The 27,870-nt window shown below is 44.3% G+C and overlaps 1 protein-coding gene across 1 annotated transcript in view; it reads right to left on the bottom strand.

Annotated features, from left to right (window-relative positions):
* Nucleotides 1–27,273, bottom strand: part of LOC146809807 (vomeronasal type-2 receptor 26-like) — a 135,249-nt gene extending 107,976 nt beyond the window's left edge. The window contains exons 1-2 of the mRNA XM_085614901.1: nucleotides 27,080–27,273; nucleotides 19,178–19,469 (exon numbers count right to left, since the gene is read on the bottom strand). Of these exons, the coding sequence (XP_085471027.1) occupies nucleotides 19,178–19,469; nucleotides 27,080–27,273 (486 nt within the window). The remainder of the gene's footprint in view (nucleotides 1–19,177; nucleotides 19,470–27,079) is intronic.
* Between the last annotated feature and the right edge of the window lie 597 nt (nucleotides 27,274–27,870).

Raw genomic sequence — 27,870 nt, 5'->3', positions numbered from 1 at the left:
GGGAAATAGCCAACAACAAACAACAGGACTTCACAGTCAGCCATCTTGCCATTGCTGTCACACCCCCTCACAGGGAAGCAGAGTCAAGAGAGAGGAAGTATGTGCATGCTGGGAAGGGGGTGTAGCCAAGAGTATGATGGGACTCGCAGTCACAGAGAGTCTACACCCACCCACATGGCCCAGCAAGATCAAACTGACCCATACTCGCCTCACAGGGAGTGGGAAGGGACTGACAAGATGTCTGACACTGGGCTCTGTTGTGGGGAGCACAAGGCTATGCTGAGAAATGGCCAACAACACTATCAAACTCTGTCCGAGTCAAGCTGGGAAAAAGCAGTGTACAGGCAGGCATCTGTTCGAAAAGTAGAAAAAGTCATGTTTGTGAACCATCGATGCATGTAGAATCATAACTCACATTGTGTGTCTCTTCCAAACACAGGTGGTGCTGGGCACCCAGCACCAAATGATGAGGATACCCAATCCCAGACTCTGGCGGACACTGAGATCTCTGGTATGACTCTCTCACTGTCCTCTTCGGATGATGACAACCAACCTGGCCCCTCCGGTGTGAGCCATCATGCAGCACTAGCAGCATCAACATCTGCACCCCCTGTACCCACGTCTCCAGCATCTGGATACTGACAGGACACCCCCACCAACACGGACAGACCAAGGTCAACCAACACCCACAGCACAGGGACACAGGTCCCCCTGGAAGCTAAAGCAAACACCACCAGCAACACCACCCAAGGGGTCACAGTGTCACCTGTGTGTCCCGCTGCTGGTCCTCACCTGCCCCCCATTCCGCTCCCAGGGATGTAGGCACTGCATTGGAGTCCACGACCACCCCGTCTGACTAAGGCATTGCAGTGGTGACCCAATCCACTCCATCTGATCTGCCCACTGGAGTTGTGCCGGCACCCACCCCATCTGACTTGTGCCCCACAGTTGTGACAGCACCCACCACTTCAGTCAGCTCCACTGCATTTGCAAGTGTCTCGCCTGCATCCACCACCCCTTCACTGCCTCCTTCTGCTGCGCCCTGATCCTGTCCCTGCGGTGCCTGGCCTGCCCCCATGTATGCTCCTCCGAGGGGATGACCCCGGTCCTTAGCAGTGCAGGCAAACAAAGTGTGACAGTTGTCACTCTAGCATTTGGACATGGACTGGCCATTGGCCTTTTGTTTGAACAGACGTTTAACTTTTAATATGCTGAATAAAGCTTTTTTCTTTATCCCTGTGAACTTGATTTTGCTGTACATTATGTTGATGATGTTTAACATGCCCTTGCACCTGTGATGCTTGGTTTCCAATGTTGAATACTGATGTGTTGCTGTGACGTACTCCCTGTGGTCCATGAGATATGTATCCTATTCTGGTGGGTATCCATGCCATACTTTGCAGCTACCTGGGTGTGTCAGGATCAACTATTTGTGGACATCTCTGTGAACATTTAATTTGCATGGTCACATCTGTGGCTTGCACCACTGCACATATGATGTGCTTCCCATTGTCCAATTTGTCACTTCAACAGACTTTGTGCTCCTCAACACTGGACCTACAGGTGTGGGCATCATTGGTATGGGAGCAACTGGGTCCTCTGTGCAACTTGCTAGACATATGTTTTGGGTATGTGCAGATGACTTAGGTGAGACTCACGTACCCAGGCTGTTTAGACCAGAGCCTTCATTGTGTGGTAACTAATGGCTGACTGACCAAGTGTTCTGCAGACATGAGTGAGACGTGCGGGGAATATGTTTGGCACAGCTGGGCTTCCACAGGAGGTTGGGTCCCCTCAAGTAAGTGTGTTGTCCAGTGACATGGCCTGGGCCCATGGTGTGTGTTGTATGAGCATGTGTGTGTGTCCACATTCCTGTTCATACACAGTGTTCCCTTGATATGTTCCTGTTGTTGTTGCTTGCTGAGTGGTAGTGGGTTCTTTCCACTACTTTTCCAATGGGCTACCAGATGTGTGGGTGCATGACACACTACTGTTAATTGGTGTATCATCATTGGGATTTGTCAGTTCTGAGTGGTGATAATGTTGTCAGACACAGATGGGACATAGTCAGGGTTCCCCAAGGCACCTGTTTATTTGCTAAATAATGTAGTTGTCCCTAGGTGGTACCTTTCAGTGATTGAGACATTTGTATGTGTGTGTGACTGCTCCCACTTGTCGGGTTCATGGCTGCGATGCTGGCAGGTGTCAGCATGTGTGCCTTGTGGTTCTCCTTGGCTTCTGCATTGTCCTGGGACTGTGGCAGGGATTCTGAAAGTTACATGAGCTTTGAGGTCATGGCCATGTACCGCATACTGTGCCCTAGCTCCCGTTTGTCCATGGATGAGGGGCCATGCTGAGTGATTTGTGTTTGTGTATGTTTGATGTACGTTTGTGGCACAGGACACATGTCTGGGTTTCCCAGTTTGTACGACATCTGCCTTTGTCATCACAGTGGAGGTGTCATGCATGCTTGTGTCACCCCAATGTCTGGTCCCTGGGGGTAGTGGTGTTGTGTGTCAGTCTCTTGCTGTGTAAGTTTGTGTTCATTCCAGCTTGTGTAACATGTGTCTGTTGTGCTCCCTCTCATCTCCCAATGCCTGATTGCCCACTGAGGGTGTCCCCATGATGGTTTACTTTTGTGTGGCACTGTGTCCACATCTGTGTCACTGTAGTTCATGTGTTGTGTTGTTGCCTGGGGATACTGTGACACACACACACATTCTGTGTCAGATGTGCAGTGTGAGGTTGCCTGTTTGTGTTTGTGCATCTGCACCAGTGCATTGGTATTGCTGTTGTGGGCCTTTGTCTGGATGGTGTTTCTGTGATTTTGTCTTGTGTCCCTGTGAGTGATATCACATCATTGTGCACATTCATCCGGGTTGTTAGGTGCCATTGCTGGCATGGAATGTGTGTTTGTGAGCTGACACCTACAGTCTACACATGTTGTTTTGATTGGTGTGTCTATTTTTGAGATTTGTGCATGCTTGGTGATGGTCACTTCTGCTCTTGTGTTATTGTACACTGTATGCATTGTCAACCCCCATGTGTGGTGCTTGTCTGCACATGGCCGAGAGTGTGTTATGTTTTCACAGCACTCTTAGCCTCACCACATCTCTGTGGGAAGGGGACACAACCACTAGTTTGCCCCAGAAGTGTTTAATGTGTTGGGAGCAGGGATCATACATGCTGTTTGTTATTTGCAGCTTTGACCATGATGACACGTACCTTTTGGTCACTGTGATGAGGGGGGGTTCAGTCCCCATCACCACAATGCTCAACATCTGCTGTATTTTGGAAGACAACACATAACTTCTGTTCTACACAGTGAGGGGGTGTTCTTTTTACATTGCCACAGTGCTATGGTGATGCTTGCCTTGTGTATGTCACACTCATGTGTTGGTCACACATGTGCTGTTACTTACATTGTATGTTCGTAGCCATAATCACTGTTGTGGGCATTTGTCACAGACTACACGCTGTTGTCATGATGTTTGGGGGGATGTATTTTGCTGACATACCTGATGTTGGAGTATGCTGGATGTGTTGCGCATCACCCATCCTTTGACTGGGGGTGGCAGTAGTGATGGGCAACATGAGCCCTATGGCTGGGGGTGGCAGTAGTGATGGGCAACATAAGCCCTATGGCTGGGGTTGGCAGGGGTGATGAGCAACAGGTCCGCTATGGGTGTGGGTGGCAAGGGTGATGGGCAACATAAGGCCTATGGCTGGGGGTGGCAGGGGTGATGGGCAACAGGTCCCCTATGGGTGTGGGTGGCAGGGGTGATGGGCAACATAAGCCCTATGGCTGGGGGTGGCAGTAGTGATGGGCTACAGGTCCCCTATGGCTGGGGGTGGCAGGGGTGATGGGCAACATAGTCCCTATGGCTGGGGGTGGCAGTAGTGATGGGCAACATAAGCCCTATGGCTGGGGGTGGCAGTAGTGATGGGCAACATAAGCCCTACGGGTGGGGGTGGCAGTAGGGATGGACAACATACCCCCTATGGGTGGGGGTGGCAGTAGTGATGGACAACATAAGCTCTATGGCTGGGGGTGGCAGCAGTGATGGGCAACATGGTCCCTATGGGTGGGGTGGCAGGGGTGATGGGCAACATAAGCCCTATGGCTGGGGGTGGCAGTAGTGATGGGCAACATAGTCCCTATGGCTGGGGGTGGCAGTAGTGATGGGCAACATATGCCCTATGGGTGGGGGTGGCAGTAGTGATGGGCAACATAAGCCCTATGGCTGGGGGTGGCAAGTAGTGATGTGCAACATAGTCCCTATGGGTGGGGGGGCAGTAGTGATGGGCAACATCTGCCCTATGGCTGGGGGTGGCAGGGGTGATGGGCAACATAAGCCCTATGGCTGGGGGTAGCAGTAGTGATGAGCAACAAAGTCCCTATGGCTGGGGGTGGTAGTAGTGATGGGCAACATAAGCCCTATGGCTGGGGGTGGCAGGGGTGATGGGCAACATATGCCCTATGGGTGGGGGTGGCAGTAGTGATGGGCAACATAAGCCCTATGGCTGGGGGTGGCAGTAGTGATGGGCAGCATACCCACTATGGGTGAGGGTGGCAGTAGTGATGGGCAACATAAGCCCTATGGCTGGGGGTGGCAGGGGTGATGGGCAACATAGTCCCTATGGGTGTGGGTAGCAGCGGTGATGGGCAACATAAGCTCTATGGCTGGGGGTGTTAGTGGTGCTGGCCATGCAACCCCTATGGTAGCCTGTTGTTTGTGGCCAGGATGTGGATCCCCTGTGTGTGTGTGCCATTTTGCGGGTACATGTCATTTGCTTATGTGGTAGGTGTCGGACCTACCGCCTGCGCCATCGGCGTCGGTTCCTGAGCCGGTCATAGATGTAGAGTACTGGTATGACCTGCGCGATGGGATTCATGATTTGTTTGTGTCATACACGCTGCTTGTTGCTCCGTCTCGTACCCGCTGCAAGCTGGTCCGTCTCGTAGCCGTGTATTGAATTGTGGCACGAATCGTAGCTGATATGCTTGTTTTCCGGATGCTGTGACATCCCTTACGTGGCGACCCGTCCAGCGCGCAGGAAGTACGCATCGTACTTGTCATGCCGGAAACTGCTATGGATACTGCTTCTGGGCTTCGGTTCAGCGTTAGGAGTTACGGCTCGGACGGAGAATGGAGCTTCAATCACAGCCTACGTGTCGGTCGGGTTTTTGGCAGTTATGCGCATCGTACTTACTCTACAGGACAGACCGGCTCCGGGTACGTGTCGGTCGCACGGTAAGGCTACGGACAAATGACGGACCGGCTATCGGAATCGGCCCCATAGTGATACATTACTAAATAGTATACAAAATGCAAAAATTACAAACTAGTGAAAAACAGTAACACTAATAAATTAAATATACAAAAAACTCACAAACAACGCTATAACTAACTTGTAGAGCTCCTACAAAACATCCCCTATCTTTAAAACCCTTAACAATCATTAAAAAGTACTTTCCTGTTCCAACGATCAGCAACACCTTACCGCAACCCGGTTCCAGGAAAATAGACTAATAATACCATGAATAGGTTACAAATTAAAAGGTAGGAGTAAAAGATGACAGCTAAAGAGAACTAAAAAAACAGACTATTTCCCCACAGAAATTAATGGGAAATGTTGTAAAAATGTTGAATAAATGTATAAAATATAAAACATTAGTAAACATGTAAAACATGTCAAAATATGTGTGAAAAATGTAAACAAAATTGGAAAGTGTAGATTAAATAATAGTAGCACACATACAATTACTTAATATATACTCAAAATACATATGTTAAAATAATGTTTAAAAAATATTTATCTGTTAAACAATGAAAAATATAAGTTGAGAATGTACAGTATACAGTAATATTGAAATATCATTTGCATGCTTTTTTATGCTTTTTATAAATAAAAAATTATTCTAAAAAGTTTTATTTACTTAAATTTATAGAAATGTTTACTTCTAACTGGAAGGATTTATGATTAAAAATGTAAACACATACAATAAATAAACTTTGGAAACATAAATAAAATTAGACAAATGTGTCACGTCGATTAAAAAAATGAATTAATATTCTTATTTGTTACAAACATACGACAAACTATTTTTTGTATTATATTTCTAATCGCCAACAATACTTCTAAAATAACATAAAGTATTTCTACTGCATACAAATAAAAGTAAAATAAAATATTTCAGAATAAAAATCTAATCTTAAATAATCACACACCAACATAACTCATTAAAAATAATTGTTAGACACTACAGGGGTGACATATATAATTCCCACTTCAATCTAACCATATTGGGGGAAGATGTTGGACACTAAAGGGATGACATTCACTTTTCCTACTACAGTCTAAACCAACTTTGGGAAGATGTTGGAATCTAAAGGGGAACATGTACTATTCCCACTCCAATCTAAACTAATTTGGGGAAGGTGGTGGACACTACTAAGGGGTCACATTTGCTATTCCCACTACAATTAAAAAAACAATTTAAGGAAGGTGTTGGACACTAAAGGGGAGACATTTACTATTCCCACTCCAGTCTAAAAGAATATGGGGAAGGTGCTGGAGACTAAAGGGTTGATTTTTAATATTCCCACTCCAAACTAAACCAATTTTGAGAAGGTGTTGGACACTAAAGGGGTGGCATTTACAATTCCCACTCCAATCGAAGGCTACGTTAGGAAGGTGTTGGATGATAACGAGGTGAAATATATGCTATCCACTCCAAAATATGGTGAGGTAATACAAATTAAACATTTTAGTACACAATCAATACTCCATACTCTGACACATTTTTTACTATAAAATAAAATGTTATCTAAAAGAACACTAACCTAAATTACAAACCTATACTACATAAATCATACATAAGTTGTGCAACGCTTACACTTTTCTAATTACGAACAATATCTCTTTGGATCGGTTGACCTACATTAGATTTACATATTCTTCCACTGTGGATAACTACATTTATAAGGACATTATTTCACAAGGGTCTACATAATTGTTGATAATTTGACACTTCGTCCTGGAGATGGTCTCATGCATTCATCTGACGTTTGGAGACTGAAACTTGGATGCTATGATCACCACAATAGCTTAACAATAAGGTTTTTCAAACATCTAGCTTTAAGGTCATTTTTCTTCTTATAAAGCATGGAATTTATGTTACGATCTGTGTGTCTTTCTCTGGTTGTTTACAACTTGGAGTGAGGGTAGCCGGGTGCTTCTGTCTTCCTTGTAGAAGCACCCGCTACTTTTGGCCCGTATGCTCTGGGTCACAGAGCACCTGTTGTCTGTGTCTGGTTGGTTACACTGAGAAACTGGAGGCAGAGACTCAGTTTGTGTGTGCTTGTGGCTTACTCTCCTTTCTGCCGTTGTGCTTTTTCCAGGTCATCCTCAGTGGCTTGCTTATATGCTTAAATGAACTCCGTTAATGGCCCAAGTCTTTTTTAGCGTGCCTTTCAGGCAGGGGCACTAATAATCTTTCCTCCTACTGGACTTGGTAGGTCAGGCTTCCCAGTGCAAACCGGCTTGTCACACTTCCTTCGTCTCTTTCTCCTTGGTGCTTCAGCATGCACATTTATTTGGAATTAGTCTGCCAAGCATTCTCATTGTTCCAGTCTCTTCTCCTTCTGGGTGCAGCTGTGTACGCCTTATTTAAGAACAGCCAACAGGGCCTCTCGGTAGTTGATGTTCTCTGTAGTTCAGCTTTGTGTTTTGGGCTCTGGCTTGGTGATGATCAGGACAGTCACTGATCCCATCCTCCTCTTCTTCTCTAGTGTTGTGTGGCATCTGGCCACAAACTGTGGGCACATGGCGTGCTCCCTCTTCTGGGATCTTTTTGGAGCTTCTACTCCATGGGCATCATGGAGATGTGGTTCTGCCTCAATTTCTCTGTGTGGTGCAGTGCTTGCACTTTGGGACTTTGCTGTCATTAGGCTTGGTTGGTGGCATGTGGCATGTGTTCCTAGTGTTTGGACCATAGTCACGGTGTCAGGTGCTTAAGTCCACCTTTGGGTCTTGCCTTGCTTTCCTTGGGTCATGATGCTAGGGCTGCTTGAACATAATCAGGCTATCCTCTCTGCGGTCTTGGCCGAAGGGAGGTGTGGGACTACGTCTTCTGTTTGAGTCTGTCTTGTGGTTGAACCTGGTGCTCTTGGTGGCTTCAGTGATGCCTTCCTTTTTCCTTGGGGTAGAAGCAGAGTCAGAGTGCCCTTCTCTCTCCTGCACCCTGGCTCCTCCTAAACCTCTCTGCACCTCTAGGATTTTACCTTGTTTCACTGATGTTTAATGTTGGGGCCCATGTAGGCAGTCTGTTGTTGGGGTGCCTCGATGGCATGGTCTCCATAGCATGGTCTCAATAGGCAGTCAAACCATGTTTGCTCTCTGGCTGTACTCCGGCTGCAGCATCATGCAGGGCTGCCACCTCTGGGGAAATAAACCATACCTGGCTGTCTCTGGTGCTGGCTACTGCAGTCCATCCCTGGCTGGGAAGCATTGTCAGCCAGGATGTCCTCTCTCCCAGGCATAGTGAGAATACTCTGTCCTTTTGCTGTCTGGGATGGGGCTGCCAAGAAAATGCTAGCACAGTAATCACAGCCCTGTCCTGGCAAGGGGTTTCTTCATCTTTTGATTCCCACCTACAGAACTGCTGATTCTTCATGTGTTTGTGGGGATGGTGGGTGGACACAGCTCAGTGTTCAGTGTCCCTCGGAGCACCTCTGTCTTCCAGATCATGTGCAGATTCACCTCAATTTGTTGTTGCCCTGGTATCTTTGGCCACAGTTTTTTTCTCTTTTTCCCAATGCATTCTGTTTCTTCTTGGCTATCCATTTTTTGTACCCCTGGCTGTGAGCTAATCAAATTCTCACCCTTTAGTGGTGATCTGTGGACTCTGGGCTGACATATGCTGCTTGCCTCCTCTTTACTCTGGCTGACAGAACCACATGGGAACTGGGCAGGGCAAGTGCGGCAGGTAAAGTGTCTTCTTTCACCAGTGGGGGGCTGCAGGTGGCCACCAAAGATGCATGGGGCTTTCTGCACCTATCTTAGCTTTTCCCTCTCAGCACCCCAGGAGCTCCAGTCGATGCGAAAAACGGGAGGCTCGAAACTGCTCTTGCCATTGTAGGTACTTGGGTTTGGTTGGTGAGTACAGTGTGCTCTGCCTTTAGACTTTGGAAGGCATTAAGGCTTTGAAGGCAGCAAAGAGCTCACTGCTGTGCCATTGGGATGTCACCTCTTCTGTTGAGCTGGTCCCTCCCCCCACCTTTGCGGCGCTTCATACACTTTATGCAGTTCTTCCCCTCTCTTGTTGGGGAGCACCACTGTTGCTGTGGGATTGCCACAGGAAGCAAAGCAGTCTACTCTCCTCTCTGATGCAGTGGCAAGCAGCCACTCAGGGGCGCACAGTGCTCTCCGCACCTGTGGTGGGTTTGTCAACTCAGCCCCAATTGCTGCGAGGGAAGCAGGAGCTGCACCCACTGATTCTTTAGCCTTGCTCAGGGGTGGCGGAGCCAACATTTTTCTGTGGCCTCCTTCTCTTTCGCATATCCACCTGCTGTGGTGAAGATCTGTGAGGATTCTCCTCCTGGTCCTTGCCGCAGCTGTCACACCATCGGCCCAGCTATGATTATTGTGGCACCACCTTGCCAGCAGTGGGTCAAAACTATCCACTGCATAGCCTTATGTGCTTTCCTCACCATCAGTACTACAGCACATCAGGCCACAGCGAGTGTGCTAGCATTCCCTTCCACTGTGGCCAGAACGAAGACAACCACCCATGGCAGAGTGAGGTGAGAGGGTTCCTGGTTGGAAGGCAGCTGAAAGCTAGTTACAGTCCATCTCGTCACCAATGTGATATTGTGGCCCCTAGGCCCACATGTTTCTGAAATACCGGACACAAGGACTCTAGAGGTGTTGGTGCATAACTGGCCCTGGACACATGCGACACTCCCCTTTATTGACAAGGTCACCTGACCGGTGACACTTGTGATGAATGGGTGTGGGGTTGGTGCTAGTGCAGCCTCATCAAAGGGGATGCTCATCAAGTGTCCAGCAGGACACTACAGCAGCCACTATACCCAGCAACAGAATGGCTTTGAACAGCTTTAGTCCCATGCTCCAATGGCCTGGGATTAAAACAGTTATACTGAAAACAAAATACAGCAGCATGATTTTGGTCACTGAAACAAATAGAAACAGGAAGCTAGGAGAGGCGCCTGAAAGCTTGCGTCACTCCCAAACCCCAAGGTTTAATTTACAAAGCAACCCATCTTTATGTTCATATCTTTATATTTAAAACAACAAATAAAACATTGAGATTTTATTTTTATTTTGTATCCAAAGAGCAAATATTAAATACCAAATCTTGATGGCAATTCATGTTTATGCATTTTAGGTTTAGAAGCCATTAAAATACCTATGGGAGGGTGATATTGCAGACCTCTGGAAAGAAGGCTTATTTGTTTGAGAACACCGGAGCCACTCTTATAGTACGGATGACGACTCCCCCATGAACTGAGTTATTGAGAATAATGGGCACAGTCTAGGGCTGGCGTTGTTGAGAGTGAGTGTGGTCCCCTCATGCCTCTTCTCCCCACTTCTTCTGCCCCACTCAGGTGATGCGTCATGAAATAACGCAACTGTACTGGACGCGCTTAGAAGCCGAAGTCACATTGAGCGACATTACTCCAAGTAGCATACCACCCGTAGAAGGCTTCTCAAATGATTCTTGATACCCCCAATCTGCTCCAGTTGAGTTTTAGAGTTTACATACAGTTCGTTTTCCACATGTTATACGGCACCACATATGATTACTATATGACAGTACAGCACTCCCCACCTGAGCTGACAGCTCAACTTTCATGGAGAGACACCATTAAGGACATGAGCCCTGACACAGCTACTGACCCTATCCAGTACAGCGGGATGGATTTCCCATACCCTATGGAGGTCGCTTGTATACAATCATTGGTTGCTCACTGCAGGTATTAGTACTGTTGGATAATGTCCTCTCAAACTATACGCTTAGTGTTGAGTAGACATGCCAATAAATGCAAGTTATGTATTTTGTAATGTAACAAAGATTTATAAAATGCCAATAAAAATATTTCAAAAACCATGAGAGGGTGATCCCTAGGTAGTCAAGTCCAAATTCTCATAAAACATACAAATGTGTGGAAAATTCCAGATTTTCATTAGATTGGTACCCCCAAGGTAACTGGCTGAAACCAAATTACAGGCGGGAGGTTCAGCTAACAAAAGTTCTAAATTGATTCATCATGCCTTGGATCATTCTCATCTCTTTCTCATTCTCTTTTATTAACTTCCTTCTTTCCCATTTCCCAAATGCTTGGTCCTAAAATGTAATTTTTTGTTTCCACACTCACCTAAGCTAACATCAACTTGAACTAGCCAGGCATATAGACTTAACATCAAAAATAACATTGCAAATCTTGGTTCAATCATGAATGTACAGATATGAAAGAACTAGATGCAACCAATAAAAATGGTGATACAACATCAGAAAACTCAATAGAAAAAAAGGCTTGGCTCTGTTATTTAGACTGAAATTCATACATTTATAAAAGGGATTCAAAATATCGTTTGGAAATGGCTGGCTGGAGAATAAGGCAAAGAGAGTCCAATCAATGCCAAAATACACAGGCCTCGGCATCTTCCAGGTTGTTAAGATCCTAAATCAGGTTGTAGCCTCCCCCCCCCCCCGCCAAAAATATTTACGATAACTCACTAGGAACGTAAAACTGTCTAAATGGCACAGTAGATACAATGCATTGGCTCACCCTTCCTTACCAAGATTATGTAAGCAATCAACTCAATTAAACATTGTAAAGTTACAACCCATCTAAATTCTATCATTAATGCTTCTTTAAATATCCATTAAGAGTGATGGATTCATCTTTGCAAACATTATATTAACAAAATGCCACACTCAAATTATTCTACACATCATGCATAATGGGTATTGTTGTACCTATCAATACATAATGTGAGCTAGACTACCCAAAATAAAGGTGCGGCATGGTTGTAACAGATATAGAATTGAAGGTCTTCATTTGAGCAAACATAAGACTATATATTTTTTAGGTTACTTGTAGAGTGCAATTTACAACTGGGTAGAGTTTCTTGTTGCTAAACTGAAAAAGGCTACTGCAGAAGTGTCACAGGTTAAAAAACAAGGTTTGGATAGCCTTTTATGAAGGTTGCTTCTGTAAATCTAAAAGAAGAGTGCTCCCAGGTTTTGCAGCTGGGACACTGATTAGGTTATTACATAGTCTCTTCTTAATTTGTAAAATGTGTAGGAATCATGACATGTGGAGCAGAGCTACTTTGGTGCACAGGCAGAAGAAGAGCATTGCCCAGCCAATTACCAACATACTACGCCTAGCCTAAATTGTTGGAAATGTATTGCATGTACTTTTGATGGAATGTGTCAACAGGGACAGGATATTACCTATAAATCAGACAGGTTTTTGGTGGATCATGCTTGTGGTTCGAATTGCTCCTGTGGAGTGCGCTGAAATGAATTGTCCACCTTCTAAGTGAGCTCCACAGTGAGACATGAGAGTGCATCAAGTATTCCTTCAGTAGAGCAGTGTCAGAGTCAATTTATTGCTGCTTTATGTTAGTGATGACGCGCTTTTAATTATTTCTGGCTTCTTCAAGGAGATTGGCCCCATACCTCACCAAATGCTGCCGTGAGGGGAACGGCTTCTTGGGACTGCATTCTTTTGGCTGACGCCGTGAGGGGAACGGCTCCTGGGGGCGAATTGACTACATCCCCCATAACACCCTGCTCAGCGCCGAAAATCGGAATCATCAGAGGGCGCCAAAGGCCCTCTTAACCAGCAGAGGGCACACGCAGCGCGGGACACGCGCGGACGTGCCCGGGTCAAGCCCGGGCCAAGGGCGGGCCCGTCCGCGCCCGTCGAAGCCCGAAGAAGTCTGGGCTGGGTCACCCCTCCAACAATCTCAGATGGGTAAGCGTAAACATTTGGGTAACTCTGACAAGGGGGCTCTAAAAGCTAAAATACCCAGAAAGTCACCATCTATAATTTCTTACCTAACTTCTGCTGTGGGTGCCTTGAATAAAGAAATAGCAAATGCGGAAAAGGAGCTAGGCTTGGATATAAGTGAAGCCCCTAGGGAAGGGACTGTGGCGACAGCACTTTTGGCATCTGCCCCTGTACCCCTGGACCCTGTGGTACTGATTAAAGCCCCCAAACCTCAGACCGATGCGTTATCCCCCGCTTTGGCAGATTTGGGTGTCATCCCTAGCCCTCAGAGCACTTACAATTTACCATGTGAAAGGGCTTCCATGGAAGGGCCTACTGGAGTAAAACGCCCTAAAAAAAAAACTATAAAGCGCACTAAAGGCTCCAAGATAAGCACATCTAAGGCCTTCCCGGTAATTGATGAATCCATCCAACAGTCCTTGCGGTCCCTCATTGAGGATATTTTTAGTACAAGATTCGAATCAATGCTGACCACTATTGCTAAGAACATTATTGACAGTATGAACTCCTGTGTGGCTGATCTAAAAAAGAAATGTGATCATTTAAATAGTATTATGGACTCCCGTTTGAGAGAAAAATTGTGTCTCATGACTGATAATATTGATGTGTTTCCAGTAGTAACTGGGTTAGCTAATAGAGGGAACAACCAATCTAGCGCTCTGTTGCCATCCCTGGGGAGGGGCGGCTCCTTGAATTCAGGGGATAGGATGGATGTCCCTCTAACTGCAAGTCAAAAGCATCCTAATGTTGCCCCCTGTACTGACTTTACGCAACTTAGAAGGCAGACTATAGTTATAAGGGGGAATTCTAAGCAGCATAAGAATCCGATTCTTAATAACTATAACAGGATTGATCTCCCCCCAGAAGCTACTTCTTTGGTCGCTGTTCTTGTGGGGGTTCCTTCCCTTGAGCACCCAGAAAAAGAATCAACAAATGGTTTGTTGCGTAAAACAAAAAGTTGGTGTAACCATTATTGTTCTGGTTCCTCTGAAATCTCAGACCATATTATTATGGCTAGACGGCTGTCTTGGGTGGGCAATCAACCCAAAAAAATCGCAGGTGATTGTATAATAGTCAATCTTAATAAACCAGATATAAGGCATAATGGCCATCCCGTTGAGCTATTTTTACCCACCAACAAGTACAGGGTATTCTTACAAAAGGTCACAGGCCAACATTAATCTCCATTTGCCACTGTGTCGGCCTAGACCTGTAAGCAGAGTTTCTAGTCCTGTAAGCTTGTGCGGAGTTGGGGCCCTGTTTCCTTATACTACAGGTGTGCGGCCAGGATCCAAGGAGGAGGGTTTACCACTGTCTAATAGAATTTATCCTTTAAGCCTGCTGGATTCAAATGATTGACTCCCAGTGACAGAGGTTAGCTCCCTACCACCTAGCCTTAATGACCTGGAGGGTAGTGATATTGGGAGTGAAAATTGCCTATCTGCTATGCCCCGTATCAATCATCCCCAAGAAGTCATTGGTGATGTAAACTCATCCAAATGCAGAATGATTAGCTGGAATATTGCGGGCATAAGAAGTAAAAGAGATAACCCCCAGTGGCTAGAATTTATAAAATCTTTTGACAAAATTGCCCTTCAGGAAACCTGGGATAGGGGGGATAATTTTTGGCTAGATGGTTTTCGCTCCTATTTCTTACCAACCCAAGCAGTACCAGCAGGAAGAGCAAAGGGTGGTCTTATGCTACTTCTATCTCTGAACCTACAGGGATCCATGAAAAGGATTGACATAGACTCTATTAACTGCCTGGCAGTAGAAATATGTTTCACTACCTATCCCAAGATACTTCTTCTAAATTTTTATAATTCTGGGGAAACTGACCAATGGAACCAACATTTGAACATTTTGAAACTTTTTTTAGAAAATTATAGGGCTATGCAAACTACTTTGTTTTATGTTGTGCTTATGGGTGATTTTAAGATACATCCCTGTCACTCTCATTGTTACATTGAAGATGGTTTTGGTCATAATTTTGCATCGACCCCCCATTTTGAACATTCAGAGCAGGGGGAGGGCTTAGAGTCTCTCTTGTCTGAAGCTGACCTCTTTGAACCTGGTTTTGTTAACATTCTTGATCGGTGCCCTACATTTAAATCTAAAGTTAGAGACACCATTATTGATTATATTTTTTTGTCTCCCATGCTATTAGGCAAAGTAGTCTTTTATAATGCCAGGGAATCGCCCTTTAGTGACCATAACCCTGTCATTTTGGAACTAGATAAAAGCTGCGGCCTATTAGCTCGTGGCAGTAGGCAAACCGCACCTTGTACTGTAACTACCTGTGATCAAGGGAGAAGGCTCAGATGGCCCAAAGTGATGCCGGACATCTTTTTTATAGATCTGTGCGAGAAATGCAAGGGGAATATTCTAATATGTGTCAACCCCTTGAGCACAAAAGATGCTATTTTTAGAGCCTTCGAGGGTATTTGCAATCAAATAGCTAGCGATCTAAGAGTTAAGTCCAAACAGAGAGCGTCACGTGGTTTAAAGTGGTTTGATAATAAATGCTCACATGCCCATCGACTTTTAAATCTAACCCTGAAAAGTTTACCACGTGACAGGGTCTTGATTGCTGATTTGCAGAAACAGTACAAGATGGCAATTAACAGCCGGAAGGCAGATATTAAGGCCGAGGCATGGCATGCACTGTTATCAGTAGATGTACTCAGGGATAGTTCAAAATTCTGGGGAATTATTAACACACTTTTTTTTCAGGCTTGGATAATGAGATTCAAGATTGTCATATTACTGAGGCTCAATGGCTGTCCCATTTTAAGGCAATATATGCCTCCCCTGAGAGCCAGGACTTGCCTCTTAGCCTATTACCTACTCAAACCCGAGTCCCACTTGTGTTCCTTGAAGAGGAAGTGGAGAAAGCAATAAGGGAGACTATCAGTGATAAGGCCCCTGGCCCTGATTCTGTTCCGGCAGATCTCTACAAAAGTGAACCTAAATTTTGGGCAAAGATCCTGGCTAATGTCTTTAATGTCTCTGGCACCTCAGGGTTCCCTGCATCGTGGTCTCGATCGACTATCATTCCAATTTTTAAGAAGGGCCAGAGAGGGGACCCGCAGTGCTACAACCAATATCCCTGATTGACTCTTCTGTGAAGATTTTAGGAAAAATAATTTTAACTAAAATTTCAGATTGGGCTACCGAGAAGAATATTATTTCTGTTTTACAATATGGGTTCAGAAAATGTAGAAGTACCACCGACCAGTGCCTTAATTTGTCCTTACTAATCAGTAAATACACTGTGGCAAAAGAAGGCTGTTTAAGGATGGCATTTATGGATCTATCCTCAGCGTTTGACCTGGTTAACAGGTAAAAGCTGGGGAACATTTTGTTGGATAAAGGTCTTGACCCGTCCTTAGTGTATATCCTGGCTGATCTTCATCAAGATCTTACTACCTCAGTCAAGATTTCACAGGATGGTAAATGCTCAAGTTCATTCAGATCAGCTCGTGGGGTCCGTCAAGGGTGTATTTTGGCACCGGTACTCTTTACCTTGTACATCAATGATCTAGACAGATCCCTTTTGACAGCGACTTTGGATATCCCGCGTGTAGGAGATTGCTCAATTCCGGTTCTCCTATACGCGGATGACTCTGTCCTTATAGCACGCACGGCGGTGGGTCTCTTAGACGCCTTTGGGGCCCACATGCAGTTGCTGGATCTAGAAGTAAATAATAGTAAGTCCCACATTTTGTCATTTGGTCGTAGAGCAAGAAAATCCTATTCCTTTTATTGTAATGGGCTGGAAGTTACCCCGGTCTCCTCCTTCACCTACCTTGGGGTTGTTTTTGATGAGAAGTTCTCTTGGATACCGCAACAGAAAATTAAAAAGAATTCTATTACTCGATCTGCCCTAGGATTAATGGGGTTTGCAAAGCGTTTGGGGGCTAGACCAATTGAGAGTATATTGAAAATATATAGTGCAAAGTGTGTAGCGATTGCGGCCTATGGTTCCTCTATATGGGGCTTTAAAGAACAGCCTGGCATTCAAATAGCCGAAAACAAATTTTTACGCAGTCTCTTATCAGTCCCAAAATCTACGCCAGTTTTTTCTATACACCAGGAACTAGTGTTGGTGCGTTTATAAATTGGCAACATCATGTGGCCTTACACATTTGGTTTGCATAAATGAAGTTTAGGTTGGTGGTCAAGACGTTATGGTTGGTGGATTACTTCAGTATTTAAATCAGAGTCTGGATTTTTTGGGCTTAAGAGAACTCTTTTTTTCAGCCAGACTTATGTATTGAGTATTTTAAAGCAGCCATACACAACTACGTTGCTGCAAGTGCAGCATACCAGAAATATCAGCTTTATATCTGAGACCCTTTGTAATTGCTTTATATGAGGGATTTTAAATGTGCAGAACTAAAATCCTATATAAGAATGAATTTTTCACTTAATATTCTGTTTAGATTGGCCATGCTCCCACTTCTTGAGTTATGTGGCTTGTGCCACAGAATCAGTAGAAATGATAGGCTATGCTTCTAGTCCCAAAAAGAGGTTGAATATTTGTAGCATGTAGTCATGAACTGACACAAACTGGATAACTGGGTGAGGCTACTATCAATTAATTGCATGATTGTGGGTGGTATGCAATTGACATTATTCTTTCACATGTAAATGTCACATCGAAATGTATGCACCTGCCCCTGTACTATATTCAAGGCCTTGTGCTACATAGAAATGTATTTAGAGCAACTAAGTACCCATTCAGGTGATCAGTGTGAATTACAGATGGAAAGACTCGTACGCTGGATTAAAGTTTTGCTTCCTAACAACAGTGTTAGTATATTATTTTGAGTTCTCCCCCATAGTATAGTAGGGTTTTCCCCATTTAGGCTATCTTCACTAAGGGAGGTGTTGGAAAGTCTTGCAGTCCCAGTGACAGATAGTAGAGTTTACATCAACAACTCTGGGCATTGGCAGTGCACGTCAAAAACGGGATTCATTGTCAGTATCCATGGTGCCTTATTATGAGTTTGGCGGTGCAGTAGCGGGACGGCCCTGCTCCTGCACATCCAAACCCATGTCTAAAAGGCCTGCCAGATTAGATTTTTCTCCTGCCTGGTGGGATGTTTTTTGGTGTTCCCACGGTGGTGCCTTAAAAATCCATAACTGCACAACATAGACTGGTGCAGTCCATGCCATGCAGGTACTGGTGTGCATGCACAGAGGGGGGCACATGTTGTGCACCCCCCTGTGTGCATCCACATGGTGTGTAGGGCACCCTTTGTTTCTTCACCGCCACACTTTTCATGGCGGTCGCACCACCATGAAAAATGTGGCAGTGAGGAAACTCATAATATGATTGGCAGTTGCGGTGGTCCCTGGGCAGCCTGACAGCCTTGGACATAATGGGGCGGTCGAAAGGCCGCCACTGCTGCGCCTCCATGAGTCTGGTGGTCAGTGGACCAGCAAACTCGTAATAAGGCCCCATATGTCTTGCCTCCCTTCCACGAACGGGCTGGAAGGGGGTGTTCCAAGAATAATAGGGACACCATACTTTTTTTTCACAGAGTTAACTGCAACCCTGGAATGGACGGCATGTACACTATTATTTGTGGTGGAGTTAACATTGCAACTTGGTGATCCAAAGAACAAGATGTTTAATATTATTGCTATTAGTTCAAGTAGATTCTGACTTACTGTAACAATTGGAAGCATCCCCCTTCATACACCAAACATCTTCGAGAGACTTACTAGGATGAACTTAATCTAGTTGCCACTCCTCTTTTTTTACTTCCTTCGCATTGCCAATCATATTCTTAATGATTATATTCTTGGTTGATTACCCTTTCTATACTGGTTGCATGTCGTCTACTTCTCTGCATTTTGGGTTTCTTCATCTGCCCTAAATATTCTTGAAGTTATTTCCTTCTACTATCACTCACTACCTTCTTTCTCTTTTCATTTTTTGTTGTGCCTTTTCATCAAGATCTTTTATTTTGCTGAATTTTAATCTTTCCCTTTGTACACATTTAAATTATCTAAAGTGACTCTTGTAGAGCAAAGACTAGATTGTGCAAACACAAACCATGGCTATAATAGGATCACACACACAATCATGGGCACATTAGTTTAAAACATCTTACTTGGGGGATCCTATAGATTCCCAGTAGCCGAGCTACTTGGACTGTGGACGAGGAAAGGGTATCTCCAATAATAGCAGCCATCTTCGGTTGGTCTTGACAGCTGTAGTTTGGTATCATGTCCCGCTGTCCAGATAGTAGGCCCATGGTTCCCTGCATGGCCTTCATGTCTAAGTAGCACGAATCAAAAATACTAAAGCCTACTGTGATGTTTGGTAATATCATCGGGTTTTGGTTTATTTCATTTATGGCGAAGACCATGGCCAGTGCATATTGATAGGCTTCCACAAAGAATCTATGAAAAAATACAGAATTTCACAAGTATCACAATATTATTAAATCTACAGACACATGAATTTTGACTATATTTATATCCAGAAAACATACTTTGTCTATCAAGATGATAAGTGGAAGTAGAGCGGGAATAAGTTACATGTTTTACTGAGAGGGACTGATATTTAAGGTATAATTAGTATAGCAGAATGCACAATTCTTTGAAAAGTTCGATACATGATATTCTTAAACTATTTCATTTTTGTTGTATTTTTAAGAATTTTAGTTTAAGCCAGAAGTGAGCATTTTTCATTGTTAACCAAGTTTTGCTTTCTCTGATGCCTTGCTGTTGGTTGAGAGTCATGGTAGAGTTTTACTATTGGAAGTTTTCTGTAGTTTATGCATTGTCTATCTAGGCATTTCCTTTTATTTTTCCTGTTTGTTGTCTGGAGGATGTTGGTTGCTTCTTAAATGCAGTGATTTAAGGCATTCTTTTCTGCTGCAAGGTCATTTAGTTAAAGCATTGTCATGTTCATCCCACTATTCTTGAGATCACACTCAGTAGATCACCTTAGTTCTAAAAGGTTCTATACCATTTGTTTAGAGAAAGAGCAGTATAGGTGTCCAGCGAATAATGACAGAACCTTTTTATCTGCAGGTAATGATACATAGAGCCCTGCTATTGTACTCACACATCAGCATCCACACATAATGGATGGTATGTACTATTCTATGATTGTTTATTTTGGAGAGTTATACTAGGAATTATAAGTATTAGAATGCTTATTATTATCATATACAACTCAGCAGATAATATGCAGATCAAGCCGAATACTAAGGAGGCCCCGAAACACATTTCATCACACATCCCTAACCTATTAGTCTCTTTCCTACATTATGGCCAAAGTGTTGTGAGCCATCTAACCTGTTTGGTTGTAGACATTTAGCAAACCTAAATTATGACAAGCCAACTATAGTTTTCACGCATACTGTATTCTATCATTGTGTAAGCAGTCGGAATTCAGCTCTTCAACATCTCTCAACAACCATTCCTTGTGTCTAACCCTGCCCTTAAATAGGTACCTTACTTTTTCTACTAATGATGTCTTATCAAGCCCGAAAGAGTCATTCATGCTTAGCTTGTGTTTTGCTACAAAAATGTGTAAACAATACAACAGTTTTTTTGGGTGGCCCTCCATGACCTCCTTCTCCACAAATTCCCTCACTACCACCCTCCAACAGTGCTCCTCATCTCTCCATAAATCCTCTCTGACATACATTTCATTTTTTTATAACACTACTTGTACTTCTCTCGCAGTCAGCTCTGTCATCTGCGTGGTACACTTTGTTTGCAGCAGGCACATTAATCTTCTGCACTACTTTATGATGAGTAAATTGCTGGACACACAAGGAACTCTACAGCTCTCTCCACCAATGTCAGCACCAGGTGCAGGAGCATCAGTTGCACAATCCTAAAGCCAGTCCTTGGTTTTCCGAAATCTTTGGCACATGTAAAAAAAAAATTACAATGTAAAAAATAGCATAAACCAGACTCAAGGAATACATTTATATGATTGTTCAAAGATATATAGTTTCAAAAAAGGAAAAAATCAATAAACTGCTGCTTGTTAAGGTGAGTGAAAACCTGGGCACAGGGGGTTTCCAAGACTCCAGACTGGATGAATAGGGTACAGTTTGGGCCACTTGTTGGCTAGACATTACAATTTTGATTTGCTTAAACTCCCAAGTACAAATTATTGCTTTGTTCAGAACTATTTCCATTAAATCTCATACCCTTTGTCAGCCTTACCGAGCAGCAGCTCCCTCTGGTCTCAAGGAACACTGGACACTAGCATTTCCAGGGATATTTCCCATAGCAGGCGGGCTCAGATGATTTCCATGGCCCCTAATTTGGGTTTTTTTATAACACATTTTATTGATGTTAATGGTTCAGTACAACCAAATCCCCATACATTCTTTCCAAACAGGTCATGTTGTCCACCTTCCAAACGCCCCCTGGAGCCATGCATATAATTCTTTTGCTCACTAAATATCCCCCATCTGCCCCACTGGGCATCCATTATGGCTATTGTCGGAGCCCTGGAGTTTCATAGACCATATTTACTTGTCCAAATTGCTACTTGCTGGACCTATCAGGTCAATCTGGATCCCTTGATACTGAAACTATTGCTCCCAAATGTTATGGTGTTATTGTGGACAAGCTCTTGTGATATTAATTGGTTGTTCCATTGTCATACATTGATTGAGGCCTTTTTCCCATACCTACATAAAGGGAGTGGTGCTGTCTTTCCACTTACTTGCTGTCTTTCTTGGTGACCATCAGACCCAATCTTAACAACAACTTGCATTTATTGTTGTAGAGATCTGTATTTATATAAACAATGATCAACTTAGAGTCATCAGGAACACTCCAGCCCAAGGCCGAGCCCAGTGTGGACAGAACTCTGCTCCAGAATCCCTTCAGGACTGGGCAACTCCAGAAAGTATCTTTCAGAGTCCCTGTTTGAGTTTGGCATCAAAGGCAGATCTGTGAAGGAATTACGCTCAATTTCCACAACCTATTGTGAGTAAAATATGTCCTATGCAAGATTTTGACTAGAATCAGCCGAAACCTAGAAGCAATAGTGGACTGTCTGGGGGATGACAGAGCCTCCTCCCAATCAATGGGCCCGATTCACAGAACTAACTTAAGACAAAATCCTAAACTTACTACCATTTTGGTATTCACAGAAGGCACTTACTCATTTTGGTATTCACAGAAGGCACTTACTCATTTCGGTATTCACAGAAGTTAGGAGTCCTAACTTTAGGACTCCTAAATGCCTTTTGTGAATACCGAAAGCCTTAAAATTAGGATTTTTCTCAGTTTAGTAGTAGTACAGTTAGGACTCCTAACTTTAGGACTCCTAAATGCCTTCTGTGAATACTGAAAGTCTTAAAATAAGGATTTTTCTCAATTTAGTAGTAGTAAAGTTAGGACTCCTAGCTTTAGGACTCCTAAATGCCTTCTGTTAATACCGAAAGCCTTAAAATTAGGATTTTTCTCAGTTTAGTAGTAGTAAAATTAGGAGTCCTAACTTTAGGACTCCTAAACTGAGAAAAATCCTAATTTTAAGACTTTCGGTATTCACAGAAGGCATTTAGGAGTCCTAAAGTTAGGACTCCTAACTTCTGTGAATACCGAAGTGAGTAAGTGTCTTCTGTGAATACCAAAATGAGTCAGTGCCTTCTGTGAATACGAAAATGGTAGGAAGTTTAGGATTTTCGCTTAAGTTAGTTCTGTGAATCGGGCCCATAATCTGTAAGCGACCTCAGGTCCTCCTCCCAAATCTGTCTCAATGATTCAAAGGTATCTGGTGTATTTATTGCCAAGGTCCTATATAATAATAACTTGGTCTCTTGGGGATTAAAATAAGCTAGGCCATCAATGTCTGCAATGTACGGGGTGAGATGAGGGCATGTCTCAATTATAGGTATCTAAAAAACTGTGTACAGTGTAACATAAATTCATATGCATTTCTTGGAAGGAATTAATCCTCACTCTTCCCATTACCTCCCCAAGTGTGCGATACCTATCATGTGCCATTGTTTAAAACCTTTCAGTGCAATCACTTAAGGTAGTCTTATCCTTACCCAAAGTAGCCTTTCACACGTAATCTTCTGATCCCTCCCCATGTCCTTAAGTATCTCTTTCCAGAGTCTAATGACCAATTTCATCAATAAAGGGAACCCTGGGTCTGGAGGTCCACCATAGAGAAAATGTAGGAGCGACCTTCCATGCTTTACCCATTTTTCAGGAGTGAAAGCGGAATTTCCTTAAGTGTCATGCAACTAATCATTTATAACTATTAAATGGGCAGTTCTGTAATAGGTTTTGATGCCAGCTGCAGCAATCCCCCCATTGAATGTAGATTTAAAGCATTTCTTCAGTGCAATCCGGGGAACGCCATGATTCCAGAGAAATAAGGAATCTATCGCGGTGAAGAAAGATTTTGGTATCCTGCTCTCCATCCTCTCTCTCACTCTTTGCCCACATACTTTGTGCTCATTTTCCTTTTTTCACTCTCTCACTCTTTTTCCCTGCTTTCCTTTGTGCCAGCTTTCCTTTGTGCTCGCTCTTCCTTTGTGCCAATTTTTCTCTGTTTTCCTCCTTGCTCTTCCATGGGAATCTCCTCCCTTTCCCCTTCCATCCTTTCCTGCCTCCCTCTGTTCCTTTTCTGGATTTCGCTTGCAGGCCTTTTTCCGCCTTCTGCACCACGCGTTTCCTTGCCCCGACCTCCACCCCCGCTCTTTCCCCTAGGACCTACTTAATGGCGGCTACTGCAAGCTAAAGGTAAACCCATCTGCGCCTGTCCACACCAGTACCGCGCTCAGTGCCATGGACCCTGATCCATCCGAACATCGCAGCTACACAACCTCCCACCTGCAAGCACTTAACACTGGATGCCACCACGACAGCTGCTTCTGCGCTTCACCCCACTCCACTGTGGGTATTTTCTCAAGCACTCAATGTCACTTCATCTGCACTAGTGCTTCCACTCCATGCACCACACATGCCTTGCCCTGGCTGGCATGTATGCTCCTAAACATTAGATCGCTCAGCAAACATTCCACCAAGATATGGGACGCCAATGACACACACTCCCCGGACATCCTCTTCCTAACCGAGACCTTGCGTAGCTGAACACAGGCAGCCAAAAACCATGGTGTAGTGTGAGGACTTTTGTCTGAGCAAGACTCTTCATGTGACACGCAGGTTAATTTACATTAATTGATGAGTGCTTGCAAATGTGAAGACATGCTCTATTTGCTCGGAGCGTATTAAACGTGTAGGTTGTGCTAGCATAAATGCTGCCAAGGATTTTCATAGAAAGCAAGATATATTGCTGAAGTTTCATTTTTCCAAGATAGTCAACCAAGGTTAGAAACATTTCCTTAAGGAACAGGGGACCTTGACATGAATGAGCATGTACACAATTGATAAGGATGGAAGCTTCAGCTAGGAAATCTAGAACAGTGAACTAGTTCCAATAGGCAGGGGCATAAAGAGAACATCTGCTTCATATGGACAAATAGCCACAACGTTGGAGATTGGAGCAAACCAGGATGAACACATCAAAGTCTACCAATTGGATCAGTAGGAACGGTAGCCAACTTATTAGCTACAAAAGGCTGTATCACCTTACTTCTGTAAGACTTTAATGCAGAGTAGTGTATATTGCTGTTTGGCCAAACAACTGTCTTTGTTCTGCTGTACTGGGCTTTGGAAAGCCAGTGGGGGGTCTCTGGCCTTGCTTCTAAGTGATGTAAGAGACTTTGTGCCTGATTACGAGTTTGGCGGTCACACAGGGGGCCACCATGCCAGCACCCAAACCACCAAATGCGTAGTAAGACCACCTACCGGATTATGAGTTTAATCCTGGTGGTCTGACAGCTGTGCTGTTCTAAGGCTCAAAGGAGAGCCTTAGAAAGGCAGTGCCGTGGGAGCACTACAGCACATTCCGGCACAGGGAGAAATGCACTATACTGTGTATTTCTTCCTGTGCAGGAAGGGGGGGGGGGTACAGACATGCAGAAGGGGAACATCATGTTCCCCCTGCATAAAGGTGACGGGGGTGCTGTAAGGGCCCCTGAGTAGCCTCACTGCCATTCTTTCCATGTCGGGCTCACCGCTGTGTATAGGGTCGCCATGAGGCAACTCATAATATGCTCGGCTGTGCCGCATCAGGACCGCTAGCATATTGCGGCCTCTGACTGCTACAACAGCACAGCTGGATCATGGATCCCAGCGGTTGCAGCGGTCCAATTGCCGAACTTAGAATATGGAGGTTGAACCACCAATGCGGCGGTGGCAGCCCTGCCACCACAGGTTTGGCAGTCCATGGGACAGCTGAACTCATAATTAGGCCCTTTGTCTGAAATGTTTCCACTCTCATGTAACTGTTATGGAATACCACCTATGCTTTCATAATAATGTGTCAGGGTTGTCTGGGGGGCTCACAAATGTATGAGGACATGGCAGGGTCCACAGGCACAAAAAAGGACACGGAGACTCTTGAGGCCAATAATGCTACTTTAGAAGTGCTGTACATTTTGCTGTCTTTCCAAGTCTATTGGAAAATACAAAGACTTCCTAATCCAAGGTGGTTGAGGAATACTTCTAGATCACATTAGAAAGAGACAATATTTAACCCAGTAGAACCGAGAAAACGTACCTGTTGGGTTTCTTCACTCTCATACCAGTTTGCACCATTGTTACACTGGTCTGTCTCTTCAGTTTCCCTTTGATGATATCCTGCTTAACCTCTGCACCTCTTCACCCCGGTGTGTACTCCCACTTCCTCCTCTCCTCTGAGTCTACTGTGAAGTGTTTAGTCACCCCGTGGGTGATGTCTTACCCTTAGCCAGCAGCGGTAAGTACTATCACTTTACGCGACACATACCAGGATTATTGCTTTTGCGATTAATGTTCACACATAACATACGGTGTCTTGACATCAGGGGGGGGACTACAAAACGAGGGTATCCATCTGTCTGTCTGTAGGGCAGTTCCAGTGTCACTCCCTTCACTTATCCTTCCTCCTGGTTTGCCTCCGAGTCTCATAGGTAGTGCTTGTTCCATGGAGTTCTTGCAGAGAGACTCAAGGGAAGGCTTGGGAATAGCATCGACACCATGCCACAGAGTTCTGAAATAGTGCTGCGACTCAATGAATTACTGAATGTTGTCAATTAACTACATTAGAGAAGCATTTGACATGGCGTGTTTCAGTTGCTTTCACGTGGTTGCTTCCACATGCTCTCTTTCAAGGAACTTGTTAGCTTAGATGTTGCTACCTGAGCACACCTGCCCACGCCCCATTATGTTTCAAGACTGCCTCAGATATGTTCTACCTTTGCTACCACTTCCTAGTGCTTTGCACAGCTGTCTAGCAGTAGGTCTAGTCAATGTATGGAAATAAAGAGGTATATATGTGTAACAAAGCACATTAGACACGTCAGAAAAAAACAGACACACTTCAAAAAAATAAATTCCTCCCAAAGGTGATGTTAATACGGCACTTCGTGTAATTATATTGTGCAGCATATTTTGTTAAGTTTCCTCTTGTAAAAGTATTGTAACCGTTCTTAGGAATATATTTAATGCAAACCTAATATTGGTAAACCCAATGTCAGCTGTCTTTTATTCAAAGTTATATTTCAAAATGATTTTCATCAAAAAACAGATAGTTGTTTTGAACTGTATGAAGATACTCTGACCCTGTGTACAACAAAAGGTGAAAACATTTACATAATTCCATGTATTATGCACCGGTGACATCCTGAAATAGTTACTTATATTGAATGACATTTTTACTTAGCTTAACAGTCTTCCTCAAGTAAATGTAAATGTAAAAGCTACTTCTATAGCGCTGCTACCACTCCAGGGAGTATCTTGGCGCTCACCCAACTCAGATGTACGAGAAGGGGGGGGAGTAGACACAGATTACATGCGGCACACTACATCTCGTAAACAAAAATACCATAATTGAAAGCCTGTCTTCCGTCCAAACTTGGTAAAGCACAATTAAAAGAATGACATATTTATACCTTACAACCACAAGGATGACTCACGTTTCACAGCGCAGCAGCTTGGGTTGATTTGTGAAGGTAAGATCAGAGTAAACAGCCTTGAGGTGTATTGGAATGATGCCGCCGATCAGGAGGTGTCCTTCTTGGAAATACACCTCAGTGTTCAGTGCTGTGAGGTCACATCTCGTTACGTCAACCCCGGGAAGCAGCAACAGCAGCACGTGCAGCAGGACCATGGTGTAATGCATGATGTTTGCAGGGATGATTCACTGGCACAAGTCACATGTAGATCCTCTCTAAAGGCAGAAAAAAGATTTAGACCTTGTTGAGCTTTAGCTTTTACCTATGAAGGATTCAAATCATAAGAACAATTATTTGCTCATGTTCTTGGCTGCAAGCGGTGCGCCAGAAACTACCTCAGAGTGTAATGCTATTCTCCCAGGACTTTCTAATCTGGTGATTTAAATGACCATACACATAATCCAGATGAGGATTCCACAGCTGTCCTGTTTTCACAGACTCCATCTGGCCTTCGGATTTTATACTTGCTCCCTCACCACTACATTCCTTTCAGACGTCTGAAGCAAGCCATTACCTACAGAGGCAAGCTGGAGCACCTTTTCAATCTGTGCCACCCACACAAGCAGATGCTAGCTGCATCTGGTGACCAGCCATTTACCCCACTGCCACTGTTCCCGGGGTGACCATTAATCCTGTCGACCATCATTCTGAAGACACTTCAGCCGCTGTGACCCTCATGACTCACGATTCCTCCACTGCCTCCTTTTCCACTGCCACAGTATACGTTGCTCACCGTGTCAGATTCTCTTCTC

Source organism: Triturus cristatus, chromosome 7 (genome assembly GCF_964204655.1).
Source record: "Triturus cristatus chromosome 7, aTriCri1.1, whole genome shotgun sequence".
Taxonomy (NCBI): domain Eukaryota; kingdom Metazoa; phylum Chordata; class Amphibia; order Caudata; family Salamandridae; genus Triturus; species Triturus cristatus.
Note: the sequence above shows the minus strand (reverse complement) of the source record. Positions and strands in the feature narration are given on the sequence as shown.